The sequence below is a fragment of the Poecile atricapillus genome, chromosome W, assembly GCF_030490865.1.
Source record: "Poecile atricapillus isolate bPoeAtr1 chromosome W, bPoeAtr1.hap1, whole genome shotgun sequence".
Lineage (NCBI taxonomy): Eukaryota > Metazoa > Chordata > Aves > Passeriformes > Paridae > Poecile > Poecile atricapillus.
In genome coordinates this window covers 20,694,312-20,713,788 of record NC_081288.1, presented here as the reverse complement: position 1 = coordinate 20,713,788, position 19,477 = coordinate 20,694,312, and the positions used below count along the sequence as shown (strand labels likewise).

Below are 19,477 nucleotides of genomic sequence, written 5' to 3'. Positions count from 1 at the left end.
CAACAGAGGATGCCCAGGGTGTGACAGAAAGTGAGAGTGGTAGAAAGAATAAATCAAACTGGTAACTCTTACCTGATAGTTTCTTCAGACTGTGCGGTTTGTAGGCTCGAGAGCACCTTACTCTGTATGGACCCACATTAGTTGTACAAATTCTGGGTACTAAACAAGGCTGGATTCTGACATAAAACAACATCTTGGAACAAAGTTTTTCACTAGACATAGAGACAGAATCTTCTCCCAAAACTAAAACAAGAGAGGAACCATGATTTTTTAATTTGACCCAAGCATACAATGATGTTTCGCTTGCAAGATGGCAAACGTTGACTCAGTGGGATATTTGTGCCTGTGGATCTGATTCTTTGGGACAAGTAACTTAAACTGAGATTGCAGAATGAGATGAACTCCTAGACAATGCAAAGAAAATACATTTTAAAACATCTGTTCTCATCTGGAACTTTTACAAACCCTTTATGAATTGTTTCCAAAGCCTTGCCAACTGTACTATAACAGTGGTGGCAAGCACTTTTCCAAATGTCTCCATATTTCAAGAAACAGGTATTTAGGATAGCTCATGCTGTCTGCTTCACAAGGCTAGAATATGCGCTTGGCCTTAGATGTTCTTGTAATCCTGGAGTTCTTAATTTAGTTATCTTTAGAGGTTTTATATATTCAGATTAGAGTGCTCAAAAGTTGGATCAAATTCTTTCAAGCTAGTCTGGCATTGCCACAAGTGGAGAATTAAATCAGGCCTGTTCCATAGCATCTTTATCAGGTGCAAGGAACAAGCAGGGAGTTTCACTCACTCGCTTTTGCATCAAGGACTCATTCCAGTTCATTCTGTGGATGAAACATGCTTGGATTCTCATATAAATGTGAATACACAGGAGCTGTGTCCTAACATTGAACTTGACTTTATTCCTGGTTTCATATTCATGTTTTTTTTAATATTACATTCCCTTTATTTTACATTACAGCAAATCTGCTGTTGAACAAGCACTGTGCATTTAGCCAGAGATTCAAGAACACTCTCCTGTCTCATAAAAACTTTTTTCTCCTGCTTTGATGTGTTTTGTCTTCCTATTACCTTGCTACTTGTGCTAAGAACACAATGCCCTTGGATAAATCTTGTTTCACTGCATATTCCACACCCTGTATATCTGTGCTAACTCCAGAGATGGGCAAAGAACAGCACAAAGGTGTTCAGAGTGCTTTGGCCCCTGCCAGCTGTTTTCCCTCTGCATTTCACGCATTTTTAATTGTACACACTTCTGTTTGTCTCTAGCTTCATACTTTCATGAAGAAAGCTCAGTATTCACTTGATTTGCAGCCATCCATTTCTTCACAAGCAAAGTCCTGTTTCATAACAGCCTTTCTGTAACTTGGGTGCTGGTTATACCACAGAACAATGTTTTAATACATGTAATTTACATTTTTCAGGGTAGCTAGAGGGGTTTTGGTTTTAATTAGCTGAGTAAGAGAGTCATGAGTTATTATACAGACACAAAAAGAGCTGCTACCATCATCTCCTTACCCCATGGGCCCTGTGCTAACATAGGGAAAAATAGTACAGGTCCTTGCAGGCAAATATTTTTTGGAAAGAGGGGAAAGGGGAAATTGATTAAGATGTTACAGTGTGCATTGTGCCTGGAGTCCTCAGTAGTTTTTCCTTACCTGATTAATTGCCTAAGCAGAGGTAGAAAGTCACTTCAACATTTGGGAGGAGCAAAGGGAGTGCCTCCTGCCATCCTCCCCCAAGCAGTGCTTTGCTGGGGGGAAGTCAGAGAGGTGCTTGCATGGAAACACCTCTGGCTGAGAACCACTTCAAATGAATTATGGACTCCCTCCTCCCCCCTCTTGCTGCTGCTTCCTTCTCCTTCCCTTCCTAATCCTTATCCTCCGTCCAAAAGTCTCTCAGAATCCCCCTGCTTATGAAACATGGAAGGCCCACGGGACAGAGGGGCATCCCAGGAAGCTCTCTGAGGAGGACCTTGCTCAGTAGCTCAGCAAATATCTCCAGGAACATGGCCAGCTTGGGTGATGAGCCAGCCAAGGCATGAGGCTTGCAGTGCTTGGGAGAATGCACTGGTAGCCCTGCACCAACTTTTACATGAAAACTTCCCAACAGTTTGGATGCTCACAGGAGCTGGTCCTACTGCAAACAGATTTAACTTCCAATGTCAAAGGAAAACTTAATTTGGTTACAGGCCAAGTGCAAGTGCAAGATGGATGTGTGCATCCTGCTGAAAAATGCTTCAGATACCAAGAGCCTGGAGTGGCTGTGGAGGGGACAAAAGGGACATGCCTGTACTGCTGTCCTCTAGTGCCAGGTCCTGCTCTGCCGTGGGGAACAAGGGCTCAGATTTACTTGCTGAGGGGGGTCTATCCAGAACATCCTGCACTTTGTGATAAGACAAACATGCTGCTCACAGATCTACCCAGAGACAACACTGGCAGCCTTCACAGTCAGTGTCCTGCTCATCACACCCTGTATGTGCCACCTCTCTCTCCCAGGCTATCTTAACAGAAGAGATTAACAGGAGGCTGTACAATATCTTCCCCAGCACAAGCCTGGCCCTTCACAGAGATAACTATTTGTTCCTAAAATGCTGAGATCATCCAGAAGCCAACACTTACATGGAAGACTGGGACTGTCCTAATAAACATTGTGTGTTGAAAGCAGCACCACCAACAACTTTACTATTTTCCCAAAAGAGGGAATGCTTCTCTTCTGTGCACAAACTAATAGGTTTTGCAGACTACAATGTTCATGAACGCCTGTCTAAACTCACCAGTTTTAGGAACTTCTTCTGACTTCAGCAAGCCATGGTGGATCAACTTCTACTTGCACTTCCCAGGACATACATTTGAATTGAAGATCAGCTAGTTCATTCCTCACTTTTTTAGCATTGTGCCAGTTAAACACAAATGATTAAGCCCAGAGCAGCTATCCTATTTCTCACTGAACACAGCTACCCACACTACCCCTGTCTAGCACAAATTCCTGCTGACATCTGAAATCCTCTTCTAACAAAATCCATGCTGAGAATGAATGAAATGGCTTCTCTGGTCTGCAGGTTTTTCCTAGTTCTCCTGTGTTCCTGTTACCATGAAGGAAAGTTTTTCCTTTAGGAAAAAGCTCTAGGAACATGAAAGCTGGGCAGAGCCATAGCATGATATTTCCACTTACATTCCCTGAATGCAGTTTTTCTTTAAGTCATTTTATGGGTTGGGGGAGAATATCCTGTGCACCACACCCACTTCTAGCCAGTTTCACACTATTTATACAGTCAGAAACCACAAACCATCTGTGAGAAGTTCAGATCTCAGGCAAGCCAGTAGCCACACTGATTCTGAGCTGGAGGGTTCATATTGCACGGTCCAACTTAGAGCACATTCTGTTTATCTCATGGGGTAATGGCAGCTCAAAAGATGCAGGTGTGCAAGCAGGTGAACTCAGGTGAGAGCATTGAGCAGAAGAAACAGGCTAAGGAGACTTCATGGAAGAGCTCACGCTATCTCAAGTACAGAAGCACTTTGGGCTGACTTCCCAGTTCACTTGAAATCGAATCCATGCCTTCAAAAAAACCCAACCAAAGAACAGCACCACAAACATGGTTCTCAGTTGTACTGAGCACTTCTGATTACTATTGGAAATCTCTTGCTAGCACTTCACAGGTCTTGCACCATGCATTTTCTGATATGGGTGTGGTGGATCTGGTATGATCTACGTGGGCCGGCAATGAGCAGGGACAGGCTGTGGGGCAGAGAGAGGACAAGATTCACTCGATGTTAATGAATGTCTGTACCTCCTAGAAGAGCTATGGACTCAAGATGAAAAGCCATGGAAAGAAAGGTGCTTTTACAAAATATCTGTTTTCTTCCCTTTTGGTAGGGAATCATTGCCAACCTCACACAACAGCCAAGCAAGGATTTTTATGCATTTCTGCAGTGCTTAATCACCTTGCTGATAGTAACCATAATTCCTATATTGTAGCTAAGTAAGAAGAAAGACTGTTCTGTCTGGACAATTACAAAACTCTCCAGCCACACACAACTTGACAGACTTGCAAGCCCAGAACACCACAAATCAACAGGTTTCACCCCATGCCTTTAAACTGGATTTAACCACAGATGAGACCTCAGGGCACTTCTGTCACAGCAGCACTGAAAAGCAGCTCTCAGTCACACACCAGAGGATGCTGGAGGGGTAATTGCTGACCCCAAGGCTGAACAATCTTCCTTGGTGAGGCAGAACTGGCTGCAGCAAATTCCCCCCACTCTGTACATCAGCTCCCTACCTGCAAGATGGGATATGACACAAGCAAATTGCTTAAAGCTCTTGGGAGAAGCCAGGGAGACTTACAAATTGAAGGCACATTTTCGGTATGAAAAATAAGGAATTTGTCTTCATATCCGAATTATCAATATACTGTAAAAAAATAACCACCTAACACCTCTAGATTTTACTCTTGTGAACTGCTTATTTTTCTGATGTGCAAATGTATCACAGTGTATCACCTGGATGCCTTTGAAGGAGTGAACTCTGTATGGGAGGACAGTGCTGGTGGGAATTCATAAAGATTAAAGCTTGTTTCCCCTCCAAGGGTAATCCGCCTCTGTTGGTCTTCTTTGGGTCTAATTAAAAGCAGCCAAGTGAGGTTTCTCCCTGCAATGAAGGAGCCACTGGCTGCAGGGGCAGGTTAAGAGAAATGGCTTTCCTAGGTTAACACCAGCCTTTGTGGAAACTTCTCGTTGAAAGCAGGAGAATGCAAGGATTGCAGTGCACAAAACACAACATCTGGCTGCTATTGAATTTAATTCCATTTTAGTTTAGACTTGTATAAGCTGGCCATGGGAGCAGGGGCAAATCTGCCACTGAATGTCCTGTGTGAAGATGGGGACATCTCTTACAGGTTATTCTGTTACTCAGTGACTGGTGTGAACACCTTAGTCTCTCATGCAAACCACAACTATTTTACATTTATGGACCCCACTGAATCCACTACTGAATGGTAACAGGGCAGTCATTAAATCACCTAGCACTGAGCTCCTTTTCAGCACAAAAAACATGCTGTGAGTAAGGATCAGGGGCGTTGGCTGTGTTTCCTCCTATGGCTTTTCCCTCCTTCCCCAGGACAAAGGTGGGCTTGGTTCAAGGTGAAAATAATCTGCCTGGTTACATTCTGACAGAGGAAGTTCATTCAAAGGATCTCAGATGCCCTGTGAGGTCTGCAGGGAATGCAGATGTGAAATGTCAAGCCTTCCTGCAGAACCACAGCTCCCCACTGACAAATCAGCTCTGCAGTGGCTTTGGCAGAGAGTTTACCATAACCAGCCACCAGATAGCAGACCCGTACAGGAATTTTCCCATTCACTTCACACCCTGTGCTGGGCTCAAAGCAGCTTATGATACATGGCTGATGGAACAGCAGGAGAGAAATTAGGAATGTCAGCAATGAAACGCTCCCTGACAGCACTGACAGGAGCCTCAGCCTCTGAGCTGATGGGGTGACAGCCAGGGAAGCAGTTTTACTCACCATTCCACTGAACACAATTTATTGTTTTTTATTGAACAGGCTTACCTGAAATGCTGGAAAGGGACAATAGATTGATGAGCTATTTCAACTCCTACCCATGCCAGTTTTCTCAGACAGTTTTCTGCTATTCTTCCTTTGCAGAAAACACTGCAGTGCTCCCAGACTGCATCAACCACAGCACAGTGGAGAGGAAGTTATTTGCCCTTGCTCATCTGGACAAGCTTAGTTCTGCCCTTCTTCAAGTACTGACTGCCTTTAGGATGTCAGACCTCATCCTCTCTAATTTACACACATTTAGTAAGGAGGTGTAAAGGTACGGCCACTCCACCCACTGACATTTGACAATAAGCAGCTCTATGAATTTTATTCACATCTATAATGTTGATGAGCACCACTATCCTCACCAGGATTGCCACATATATGGTCCCAAGCTCTGAGACTTTCAGTCCTGTCCTGAGATTTTCTGCCTCTTCAAAACAGTTAAAATGAATGAACAGACATGCCACACTTCACACACACCATGCACACACACAAGCAGGGCTCTGCATTTCAAACTGTCAAAGTTTCCAAGAATTCTCCTATTCCTGCCAATTCCAGCATATCTGAAGCTGGGAAGGATATGGGGAAAATTTCTGAAAATCCAGTCCAACTTAGAAAAGAAGGCATTTCACTATATTTTCTATTTTTTCTTCGCACCTTTTTTTTTTTGCAGGAATCCATCTCTGTCTTGTCCATCAACTCTCCTTCTTCCACATGTTACCTGACAGACTGGAGAGCATAAGCTTCATTCCAGTATTTTAACCCTGAGTTCAAATCTGAGAGCAACTCAAAGAGAGGAAAGAGACACTTTACTACAAGTTAATCCCATCCTCCTTCTCCCCACTCCTCCAGGTACTAAGGGCAAAGCAATCCTGGTTGCCTAGCGAATGCCACCCTGGTAAGAGCTCAGCTTCATTGTGATCTCATTTCCTCCCAGTAATCAGCCATGTTTTCCACCCAAACCTTGGAATAAAGAGCTGCTCGGGCTCAGCACGGTCTCTGCCTCCCCTTTGTGTCAGGGGAGGCAGAAGGGCTGGTTTTGGGAACAGCCCCTCACGCTTCCTTCTCCCCAGCTTGGCTCCAGCAACTTCCCAGTACCAGAGCCACACCAGCTGGATCATTCTGTTCAGTTTGTTCCCTCCAGGCTCAGATCAGCTCCTCACCTTCAGACTCGAATCTCTTGGCTCCTCTGCAAGGAGAAAGTGACACCAGCCATTATTCTCACAGTTTTATTTGTAAAGGACATAGCATGAAAAGCTGTATTTCAATGTACTTCAAAACCTGAAAAACCCATGTCGGTTTGTGGTGTGTATGTTAAAGTGCTTGATATAACAATACTCTTACTAATGTCGTCTTGAAAATAATCCAGTTCTTATTCCGTTAGTAATAATGTAAAGACAAAATATACTTAATGGAGACATTTAGGGATCATTTTAAGCTATACAGGGCACATTTGTACATTTCAAGTGTAACACACAATATTTCCCCTCACGACGCGCACCTTCATTTGATTGAAAGAAGGAATTTTCTCAAATACGCTGCCGCGCAACTACCCTAAAAACCACATTTTTGAACAATGATAGCTAATTACACAAACCAACCTGGAATAAACATGAGAAGATTCTTCACTAAACAGTACAATTTCATTTATTTCAGAGAATTATAAATACACATTTTGTACATAGTGAGGCATTTGATTCTCTGACTCCCTTAAGTTACCATGCTGGCTGTTAGTACAACTGGACTATGCAAAATCAGACATCTGCACATGGGCATTGGTTAAGAATTTTTTTGTTTTTTTTTTTTTAAAAAGCAGATACCAGAGAGCTTTGGTCTTTTCCAAGATTCCCTTTCTCAACCAAAGAAGGTGCTTTAACACTGAAGTAAAAACTGTGTTAGCTTAGAAGAATCCTGATGGGTTTCTCACCATTCTAGTAGGTAGAATGATTTCTGTAAACCTCACAGAAAAAAAAAAACCTCACAGTTTCCAATCAACAAAAGTAGTCCACTAAAAAAAAATAAAAATCATACATGGTAGAATAAAAATTCACAATGAAGAACTGTTTTCCCAAGGTTGTTAAATAACTACTCTAGGCATCCAAGGCATTCAGCTGTGCCCCTTTCAACATATCTTGGGATGGTTTATTGCCTACAAGGAAACATAATTTTTATTGTATTATTATTAACATCATGTGAAACCTGACAAAACCACACAAGTCAACACTTGCTGAAAAAGCTGCGGTGAAGTTAAGTGCTAAAGGTTTCTTAATGTAGTCTGAAATGGGGAAAGGCCCTGATTTGAATCTTAAAAATCCTCAGGTTTTGACTTCTTTTAACTTAAGACAGACTTAATGTAGTTATTGCCTTTTTTCTCTCTGTGTGGTTTATTCATTTAAATGAATGACCTTTAGAGGTGCCTACATTTCTCCTTTATCCTGCTTGCACTTAACCCTTGTCATGTCAGATGAATGCTCCAGTCATACGTAGCCTTTAGAGAAGTCTGCAGCAGTGTACTTTGGGAAGCATCCAGCACACAAATGCAGATGATGCTGTGAAGAAATCCAAGGACTAAAGAGGTGGTTATATATATAATGAAAGTCACTTAGACTGGGTTGCGCATGAAAAAATCCTGTATAGCAGTTATTAGACATGAAAGGCCTGAGTTGTCACAGAAATCAAAACATCCTAAGCAGTCATTACCAAATAATGCTGCCACATGGTTTCTGGTGCTAAATGTATAATTCATTGATAGAGTTAAGTACAGGGACTCAATTTCAATTGCTGCTGAAGGGTTGTCATGCATCATCTGCTGACTTTAGGCAGACATGCCTGGCCACACAGAAAATCCTAACACCCCAAATTTCACATTTCTGGAAATGTAAGAGAGATGTCACACAGCTGTGGGCTCTGGCTACTAACTCGAGACACCATTCACAGCCTTTACATTAGTTACTCACACCCACAGCAGTGACATGGCAGTGCTGCCTGCAGTACTTGGGATGAATTCAGTCAGTTTAAGGAAGCACAAGCTCAGGAGGAATGAGCGATTATTGAAAGCTGGAACCCTCATTAAAATGGAAGGGTCCTTGACAGTGTTATTTTATTTCTTTCTTAGAAACAAAATGACTTCTATAAGGTAAAACTCTCCAATGAAACAAAGTTACACAAAAAGTTTTCTTCTGCTTGGGAGTCCGAGGTGAAACTTAGACACTGAAGTGAGTGCTGTTCTAAGAATCAGGCAGCAGAAGGACTACAGAAAAGTAGAATAGATTGACAGAAGGCAGATGAGGAAGCAAACCCTAATTTTCATCCTCTCTCCTTCTCCTTATCTCCCATCCCTCTTTCCACCATGTGCACACTATGCCAAGACCTGCCACTGTCCACCACTGCCAAGCCCTTCCTAATGCCACTTGAGAACACAGAGCAAGACAACACACAGTACCAGTCAGGGGCATTTCCCAAGCCTCAGCTGACAGTGAGACATCCAAAGATGCCACTGACCTAATGCCCAAGATTGTAGGGAATGAAGGAGTGAAAACAAAAACCTATACTTAAACTAACTTCCAAAAATTAAAACCAGGTGAAGCTGTGTCCGCAGACCTTTCCAACTCCCATTCACAAGGATGGGAAATACACTCTGTATCTGCTGCATGGTACTCACAAGGTGATTTTGATATAATCTCTTATTCAATTTGTATCATACAGTTGCTCCCAGTTCCTGATCAAGAGCTGTATCTCTGTATATGCACTGTATTAGTAACACATTAACTGGAAAGAGTGTAGGGAAAGAAGCCTCAAAATACCGTGAGAGAAATTTTTTCCCCCTTTTGCTTAATTCCTTTTATTTTTGTAGCTGGATAATTAAAGAAAACAAAAAGTCATCCAAGATCCTGTACTCCCCTAGGAACACTGATTCTGCAGAAAAAAGGAAGACTCATAACCTGTCAGCATTTCAAAGCCAGCTGATACAGTTTGGTAGCACAGCAATAGCAGTGTTTGTGGCTCTACAGCAATGGTTCTTCTCAAGTACAGCAAGAATTTGGTATAAACCAAATTCCTCATCATGGGGGAAGAAAAAAAAAGAGGTCATCCACAACACAAACTGGCTGAGAGTGAATCATGAGAACATCCAGACAGGCAAGGGACACACTGAGCGAGCCAAACAAGCCACTGTTCCCCATCTCAGGCTGCAGCAGCAAGGCTTCAATAGGCGTCTCATCCTCTCAGGCTCTGAGGCTGACAGCAGTCCCTCTCTCCAGTGATAAGCATTCCAACACTTGTTTCCCCTTCTGGAGATCAACAGGAGTGACACAAAAGACCTTACAGAAAAAAAAAATGACGACTCGCTCCTTCCAGGAATGAGAAGGCGAGTCTTTGAACAAACAACAAACCAAGAGAGACCATGTACAGTAGGGTAAACCAGCATATGCTTACAGCATTTCCAAGAGTGACACGATCACAATGGCTACACATAAGGGTATTTGCTGTATTAATTTGCAATACCTGAAAAAGGCCCTGCTGAGTTTGCACCTGTATTTACACGTTGATTGGCTTCTTCCTCGCAAACAAGTAGCGGCATCCCTTCCCATCTTGGTCCTTCCCTCCCTCCCCCAAGTCCTTCCCCTGGGTTTAAGCTACTCATAGTCAGAACAAGAACATTCAGTCTAAGAAAAATTTCTTAGAGTAATATAATTTCTTAAAGAAGATAGCATATTTACACACACCTAACACATGAAAATACTCTATTTTTTTGTACTAAATTTCTGTTTCAAATAAACTACAATACTGCATCTTAGCTTTGTGCAGCTTTAGAGGGCAGTCCCCATCGGGCACAAACTGGGCTTCCCAATCCTGCTTCCACCAGCAGCTTGGTCTTACAGTGGTGCACTACCATGGCATTCAAGTCCTGACAGGTCTCCAATTGCGGTTTGCTTGTTTGGGAAAGGAGTAATGAAGTTCTCAGCAGAGCCATGCTAAACATCCACTCCTTTAATGAGCGATCCTTCTAGGATGATGTTGAAATCTTGCAATGTCTGTAGGACTCGGATAAGGGAGTTGACAGTCATGCGGTCCCGGAGGAGAGCGTTCTCCTCGTACATCCTCGTGATGGGCGGGCACTCCGCCAGCAGTGGGATCCACTGAGACAGAAAGTGGTCCCTAAAAAGGGCAGGACAGGAATTGTTTTAGCACCAAGTACAACAGATATCACACCGGAATTCCTCTGCAAGAACACAACCCAAAACAAGGAGCCCCTTTTGGGTGAGCGGTGGGTGCTGTTTGCATGAACAAGTTTGCTGTATTATTGCAACCCTTGATTTGATTAGTAAAATACTACCTACTGTAGGAATGAAAATTGAAAGGTATTACCAGAATTGGACATTTGTAAGAATTCAGGAACATTTTCAGATCAGGAATAGGGAAATTAAAACTTGAGGAAAATCTGGCAGACTGTTTGCCAACTGGTTTTCCAAGTATCCAGATAGATAAGACAAAAATGGTACTTACTGCTAGACATACCAACTTCTACCCCCCAAAATACAACCAAGTCCCACCCTCCTGCCCCTCCCCAAGTGCACGACTGAAAGCACCCTATTAGGAAAGAAAGGTTCATCTAGAATAGTTCTGTCAAAATTCTAGCAGGTATCCCATTTTCACAAGAAATTGAATTAGGATTTAGAAATTCACCAGCTCCTGAAAAGGAACTCTGCATTCCCAAAGTCAGTAATTCATCAAAAATAGCATTGCAAGACAGATTTCATACACATGACTGTCAAGCTAACAGTTACAAAAAAGCTCAAAATGTTTTTAGCAGTTTAGACACTAGCCATGTATTATTAGTGCTTCTTTGCTCCAATTTTTGACGTAGTACTAAAGCTGCCTAAAATAGGCACTGGATAATAGATAGGTGTGAGATGTCTTAAAATGGAAAACTAAAAGTAAGGAAAATGGTGGAAAAACATTCTTCTTGTCTAATACCAGAGGACACACATAATAAAGAGCAGTTCAGTACCTTGTCCCCAGGCAAACCAGGATTTGGAATTTGCCATCCTTTCCAATGTTCCTTGGAGCTGTATTGATGGCATTGACATAATGACAGAAGGTTTTGCATGAAGATCTCTGAAGCAAAAGGGCCTCCTCATTGTCTCCAATCTGATCACTGGTTTCAAAATAAGCAACAGCTTTCTCTGTGGTAGGGAGAACATCAGAAGCCAGTGAGAAGAAGCACTTCACTGTGACACAGAATCACACAAGGGAATCCTTAAAAAAATAACCTGCTGAGAGAGCTATGAATTCCTGACTCTGAAGACCATAGGTAGGTGGTCACCTCCACCTTTGCCATGGCACAGCACTGGTCAGTCTGGCTGATGTCTAACACAGGTAACAGCAGGGAGCAGCACCAAAACACCCCTCAATGGTTTCACTGTAAGTGATACTATCACTGATTTTTCACTTTTTCTGGGTAAGCACTTACCCTCAGGCTGAGCATCTCTGCCTACAAGCCCGTTCTAAATTACCCCTACACAGGCCTACAGGTAAGGATCACCAGTGCAATAATTAGGAGAGTTCTCATAAACCAGGAATCCAAACCTTTCACTCCCTCCTCTTTCCCAGCTCTCCTCCTAACACTGATTGCCCCCTACCCCAGCCTCCAGCCTACCTTCTTTCTCTCAGAAAAGCAGCTGTTTGAACTAGGAACTCTCAAGTTTCTGCACAGACTCTCACTTTTTCTTACACAGAGTTTAGTATTTTTCATTTGCCAGCAGGTTTCTCATTGACTTTAAGCAACCTGGTGCAGGTGCTTGGCAGGAGAAATGGCACCCTAGCTGATGATAATCCAAGGTTTGTGTGTGAGGAGTCGTTTTGCCCTAAACCTACTCCTCCAAATCATATACCAGCTTACCTATGAAATCCCAGATGAAGACATTCTTATGAAAAATGCGAGCTGATTTGAATCCATGGTGGAAGACCTGCTCCAGTGCTGCAACCAGACCATTTTCTCCACACAACAGAATGGTAAGGCTCCCTCTCTGTGGAAAAGGGAGAGTAGGAAAGTACAACTCACCTTGTTTGAATGCCAGAAACTTCAGATCTAAAGGTAGTACATCTACTGGTAGTTCAGTGCCATTTCTGTTTACAAAAATGTGCAGGCAAGTAATAAAAAGTAGGAATTACCTCTTTCTCTGGCTTGTGGAAGTGTTTCACAATATTGTTCACGGCTTCCCCGATTCCCTCTTGGATCTGCCCCGCATTAGGCTCTGTGAAATGGTGGAGAGCAGACTAGCTGAAGGTTAAATCTTTCTTTGCTTGACATTTCAGCACTCATGTCCTCTAATTTTACAGGAGCCGGACAGATGTGTGAACAGGATCTACACTGTCCCATCACTGTGCTTTAGCAGAGAACACCTCGTGTGACCCTCACAGCCCCATGTCCTGTTGTAGCCAAGTGCAGTTACTCATAAAAGCTAATTTTAGGCATGTGAGGTTGATGTGCCCTAGGGTCCCTGCAGAGATAAGCTCTGCCAGAAGGCAGTTCACAGCAGCCACATCAAGCTCTGAGTTGCCCTCTGAGAGGCCTGTCTTCCCACAGACTGCAAAGTGAGCTGGGAGGCTGAGCAGTATCAGCTACTGCAAATTCTGCCGCCTCCTCCTCCCTCATCTCATATCTCCACGCTCCAAAGAAAGATTATTATCTCTCAGCAGTCAGAAGGGGACACTGAAAGAGGCAACATGTACATCACAGAGCAAACACCAACCAGGGAAGGCAGGAAAAGCTCATCAGCTTGCAGCTGCTGCTTTGCACCAAGCCTCACTTCAGGATGAACCAACCCCTCCCTGTTCACAGAAGTGTTTTTTTCCCCAGCAGTTGGCAGCTGACCCTGGGGAGAAAGGCAAAGACTTACTGGTGTTCCTCCCTGTGAGGGAAGTGATGCTCAGCCGCCGAGTCACAGTGGGGGATTTCTGCTGGGGCGGGGTGCGGCACTGCTTTCCCAGCTCTTCGTCAGACGTGGAGGACACCAGCTCTCCAATGAGGATCCGCTCCAGACTGCCATCATCGACGCCTTTTCCCAGCCACCGTCCACAGGGGAACCTGCAGCGTGCCCAGGACAAGCACAGGTCAGCCCCACACACAGTGCAGCCTCATCTCCAAGCTGGGGGACAGCTGGCACCCAATAAACTCTGCTAACAGGCAGGGAATACTTTGCTCCCAGGAAATTCTCACAAAGCAGAGCTCTGCAGGAGCAGCCCCTGCACCACAGCTCTTGGAGGGAAATATGCAAAGCTTGGGTCATGCACATATTTTATGCTCCACATCTTGTTTTCTGACGAGTTATTTTGCACTTGCAACCACAACCAATATGCAGCCTTTAACAGCATTGCAATGATTAACTACCAAATCCCCACAGAATTTCCACCCAGCTGAGGCTGCAATATCTCCTCATTCTCAGACCTCACTCCACATTTTACTGCTGGACCTTTGGATCCCATACACAGCCCTAAAGAAATCCATGCACATGTCATTTTATCCCATGTTCTCCTACTTTCCCCTGTACACTGTGGCCAGCTCTGAGATCTGGAGCTCATCTCTCTGGATTGCAGTTTTCCAAGTTCACATTTTTATAAAAATTGAGTCTGCTTAGCCACGTTTTGTAAAACCAAGATGAATCATTTTGACACAGAGGTATGTGCTCAATGTAAGATTAAGAAATCATCAAAACCTTTTCTTTTCTTAATATTTCCCCAAGAAATATTTCAGTGTAATATTTCAGCTCTTGGGGTTTAAGAGAGTTAATTTGTGCACAATTTTACCACACTACTTTAAATCAAGGGATTATTAGACACAAATGTATGAATCACTTCAAAAGTATCCATATTGTCTGACCTGTCTCAGAAAAATGCAAAGAAAATCCTGCACTCAAATCTCATTTAATATTTATCAGATTATCCGACTTCAACTAGGGCTTCTGAAATGAGACAACCAGGGCTGGGGGAGACCAACCCAACCCTATCAGGGACCCAAATTAGCCCAAATCAGAGTTAAGGAGAAGGTGAATGCCTTCTTGCTTTCTCCAAATTCAACAAGAATTTCAGACAAGGAAAATTACAACTTGTTGCTTACTTGTACGTGTGTCCTGTTATTTCATTCCTGACCATGACACAATCAACCAGCCACTTGGCCAGTAGCCCTGAGTTGTCATGACCAATCTGAACCGTCGTCAGCTTCCCCAAGTTCTGGCACTGAAATGAGTAACAGTTTTTGCTTCATTTAAAAAAAGAACAGACAACACACACCCCCACACATGCATGCATATGGTCTCAAATATAGGTTTTTATTCAGTTTCTTAGCTTTCTTTAATTTATAGAACAAGCATTTTCGACCAAAGACGCAGCGCATATTCAAAAGCAGCATAATTATTTTAAGACAGGAGAGAAGAAATAAAACTGTCAGAAGCTTGTGGAGAGATTACATTCTTTGTTGGGAGCACTCTGAATATTTCTGAGAAGTATTAATTACACATTTCTGAGTAAGGTGATAAAAAGGTGTGCTTTTGCAGAAGAAACAGATCTTCAATACAAATAGCTTTTCAAAAATCCATTTGGCACATACTGACCTTCAGCTGACTCACTCCACACTACACAGAAGTCCCTAGATCCTTTATTATTTTAAAAGATTGATTTGCTTATTGTCAGGCCCAACAAAAATCACTAACATGAGACTCAGCATCACAAAGACACAGAAGAAGGAAAACAAAGCACTGTGAATTCCAGTGCAATAAGTAATTGTAGCTGGGCTGGCAACAACATCTGTTAATGTCACCTAAACACTTCCCTTGAAAGACCTGGTTTTCACTGCTTCTGATGCTGCCAAACAAGCAGCTTGGGCTGACATTTTCTTTAAGTGGGTGGCTACCCAAGTTGATATTTTAGGAAAGTTTCAGCCAAAGGAATAATCCAAAACAGCATCAATACGGTCCTTTGAAGCACCTAAATATGTCATTTTGCCTGTTAGAAGCCTGGAGATATTTTCTACAGAACAGTAATATCTGAATGAGATGTGGGCATTTATCTCAAAAATATCCTCTCTTTGTCAAAATCGACCTATATTTGGCAAGAGGCTTTTTTTTGCTATTGTTGTTGAACATCAGTCTGCATATGCTCAGTGGATGCAACCTCAATTTCAGTAGCAGATTTTCCTACAAAATCACTCCTTAATGGATATGGTACAGCCCAGAGCTAGAGGAGCTTGATGGGGCTTTCCCTGCAATTCCCGCTACCAGCTGCTTTGGCATGGCACTGAGCCAACCTGTAATTGCTGGGTGGGAAAGCAGAGGGGAAAGCAAAGAGAAAACCCCAGCAGGCCTAGGGGAGACAGCCCAGTGGGGATGGCAGCTCCCAGTGTGCCACGGACAGCACCTGAGGCTGGGATGTTGAAGAGCGATGCTGGACAATGGGCTGAGAAGAAATCTGGGACTGGCCAGAGGTCAAAAGGGACCTGGGTGGTGGTTAGTGGAAGGACAGAATGAAAGAAGGGAAAGAAACTTGGAAGGGAGATGAGGGGTTGGAAATGAGCACTGAAAGGGAAAATTAGGCAAGGAGGTATGGAAGGGAATGTGGAAATAGATAGGCAAGGTGAGGAATTCTGGGCTGGACAGGGACAGCAGCAAGGCCTGTGGTTAAAAGTGGTGTGTGTTCACAGGAAACCTCCATCTCACACAAGAGGGGCAGGCTATTTTCCTGTACATATTTGAACCTACAGTGATGTTAAAAATCAGGACAGAATCTGAAATGCTGTTACAAACCCCTCAACAAATTAATACTTATCTGGAAGCATGTTTCAAATTGAAAGGAAAATGTGAAGAGCACATACTCACCTCAAACGTCATTTCTAGGTGGTTTTTAGGAATCTGCATGACACCACTATCTCCCAGTTCTCCTGACACACATATCCACGGGTTTGATGTGGTTATTGCATTGCTTAGCTTTTTGATGGGAATTATCACTGACCTGTAAGGGATCACTGAGAACAGGCAGAGGGGGAAGCACGTTAGTCTTCATTTTTTTCCCCTCCTTACACCAAACACTATTTCTGGGCAAACCACGCCTTTCCCTTGAAGGCAAGCCCTGGTAGCCTGTCTGGGAAGCAGAGCAGGTCCCTGCCGCTGGCGGCGGGGTGAAGGGCAGCGGTGCCGCACGGTGGAGCTGCAGCCCCGCGGCACAGCCGGGACAGCGCACCGGGAAGGCGCCGGAGCCCCTGCGGGAGGATGGGGCAGGTCACGGGGAACGGAGAGGCACAGTCATTGAACAGCCTGCTTTGGAAGGGACCCTTAGCAGCCATCTAGTCCAACCCCCTGCAGTGAGCAGGGCCATCTTCAACCCGACCAGACCGCTCACAGCCCCCTCCAACCTGACCTTGAACATTCCCAGGGATGGGGCATCCACAGCTTCTTTGCGCAACCTATGGCAGGGTCTCACTACCCAAAATGTAAAACAGTTCCTCCTTATATCTAACCTAAATTGACCCCCTTTTAGTTTAAAACCATCACCCCTTGTCCTACTGCAACAATGTTCCCATGTTTTGTACAGGCCCCCATCAAGTACTGTAAGGCTGCAACAGGAAATGCTGGCGTGGCTGCTAACACCACCACTCAGGTCTGGTTTGTCCCTGTGGACAAACCCCTCTTTATTCTTATTCCTGTTCTTATTCTCTTACTCTTCTCCTTTTAAGATCACCCATACATGCTTAAGACAAGGACTGCCACCCACTCCAATTTGGATTTGAATCTGACACTGCAGCTCTAGCACTGTGAGACTTGCTCTCCCCTTATGTTTCACAAGCTGCCTTTTTGACTGGGGAAGTTAAGCCAGCCTCTTTTACTTTTGTGTGCCAGCCAATCATACTGCACTCAAAAAAATACCCTCAAATCCCAAGCACTTGTCCTACGGGAGAAAGCTGTTAAGCTGGATGCCACACAGAAACAAGGTAATCGAGGATGAATAAATCTCTGCACTGTGCTAGTTCTGAGGGGATTTATTGCTTTAAGAGGAGAAAAAGTAAAATGAATGCCTGTTTTGACAGCCACGTAAAAATTGCTTCATTCTGAACAGGCAGGAAAATTAAAAATAATGGCTGCCCAGGTGAATCCAAATAATTAGGTCATCTAATGGGATCCTGATTTTTCTGCATTGTCCAGTACTGGAGAGACAAAGATTCATTTCCAGGTGTCAATCCAATCTCAGCTCTCCTCCTTACAAGAAAGAGAATCTTTCTGGCATTTAAGAGACAAAAAGAGATTTAAAATACACAGAGGAATACACATTTCATCCTCCAATCTTCTATCTCCTCAGTCTGAGGAGAGCAGACTGCTAGGATGCACGCTTAATGAAGGCCAGAAAGAAGCATTAGGAGGTAGAGGACTTGTCTGGGAGGGAAGGTGAAAGGAATATACAGAGAGCAGCACTCTGCTGATTACTCTGCTTTGTGCGATGCTCTTATCCAGAGCACTCCCACACAACCTTGGCTCTCCAGCTGGTTTCCCAGAGCAACACCCAGCACCCAGGAGCCCCCGCAGCAACAACCAAGGCTTCCAGATAAGGGCTCAGCTACTCAGTCACCAGCAACATCATCTCTTACAAACTATGACAGCAACTAATTTTTAGTCAGGGGGAAAAGAATTGATTCTCCAACTCACTGATTGTAGTGAAGACGCTTGTGAAGCAGAAGTAATCCACAGCATTGAGTGAGAGCAGGTGATACAGAAACTGTTCCCGTTCTTCTTCACAGCGCAGGAAAGCGTAACGCTTGTAAAGTTTCCTGGGAGAAACAAGCACATGGCATTTTTGCTGTTGCTGTTGAAAAAGCACCATGTGTCTTAAAAGGTGTTTGAATCTCAAAACACCAAAAAGAGAGTGGCTCTTAATGGGAGGTATGACTTCCCAACCACAGAAGCAGCTAGAAACCCGCAGAGGGTATGTAAATGTACGTGTGTTTTACAGAGCACTCTTGGCTCCACGCTCCCACAGCAAGGCTACTGAATTCATCTCAGTTTGGGGTTTGCTGCAAAGCTCAGGTGAAAACTAACACTATTCACAGCAGCAGATCTGAACCAACATACAGCAACCTCATTTCTTCGCCATACCTTCCCACTGTGGAATGGTCCCATCTAATAACATCATCTACCTTCTGCTCCCTACTGTGACAGAAAACTCAGCAGAACGCACCAAGCAGCAGCTGGGGCCCTCCCACCACTCTGTCCATTCAGGGATCTGTAGGGCTGCAGCGTGGCTTGGATCAGTGCAGGGATCTGACCAAGGACTAATGCCTCCTTCCTGAAATCTGTGACGTGTTTTCCATGCAGATGAGCAGACTTCTGCCCTGCTGGGTGGGCAGTACCACCTCTCCCAGCTCCCCCCTGCCCTTCAATCACTTCTAGTGGAAACCACAGTACCCAAAACAGGTGCCTGGTTGTACCCCAAGCAGCAGCACTTTGAGACACCACTTTCACAGCATGAAAGTGAAGGTTTGAAGAGAAGAGCTGGCTTACTTTGCAAGTGCCTGGTTGGAAAGCAGCTGCTTCAGGTGCTGAGACAAAAGCTTCTTCTCCAGGGAAAGTCTTATCCAAGCTCGGGCTCGCCCCACATCAGTCTTTATCTCACTCATGTTCTGAATGTGCCTGAAAGGTTTGGGGAAGAAAATAAATAGATGAATCATAAAAATTCTGCATGCTTCAAATGGCAACATCCCATCTGATGATGCAGCAGGTGAACTGGAAAATGTCTTCTGACATAATTTCTGGAGAGATCCCCAGCAGGGCCCCCAGAACCCTGCACTGTGGCAATGAGATCCCTGGCAGCCCTGGAGGCAGCTTTTCCTGGGCATGGCAGCCTACAGGAGCTGCTCTGTG

At 44.0% G+C, this 19,477-nt stretch overlaps 1 protein-coding gene across 7 annotated transcripts in view; it reads right to left on the bottom strand.

Moving 5' to 3' along the window:
- Window positions 1-7,282: 7,282 nt before the first annotated feature.
- The window catches only part of LOC131592011 (DENN domain-containing protein 5B-like), a 103,297-nt gene continuing 91,102 nt past the window's right edge, over window positions 7,283-19,477 (bottom strand). For all 7 annotated transcript variants that reach the window (XM_058863207.1, XM_058863210.1, XM_058863209.1 and 4 more), the window contains 9 exons: window positions 19,118-19,246; window positions 18,266-18,387; window positions 16,448-16,593; window positions 14,695-14,813; window positions 13,478-13,665; window positions 12,750-12,832; window positions 12,478-12,604; window positions 11,587-11,761; window positions 7,283-10,733 (listed from right to left, as the gene is read on the bottom strand). In XM_058863207.1, the coding sequence (XP_058719190.1) occupies window positions 10,550-10,733; window positions 11,587-11,761; window positions 12,478-12,604; window positions 12,750-12,832; window positions 13,478-13,665; window positions 14,695-14,813; window positions 16,448-16,593; window positions 18,266-18,387; window positions 19,118-19,246 (1,273 nt within the window). In that variant the 3' untranslated portion in view covers window positions 7,283-10,549. The remainder of the gene's footprint in view (window positions 10,734-11,586; window positions 11,762-12,477; window positions 12,605-12,749; window positions 12,833-13,477; window positions 13,666-14,694; window positions 14,814-16,447; window positions 16,594-18,265; window positions 18,388-19,117; window positions 19,247-19,477) is intronic.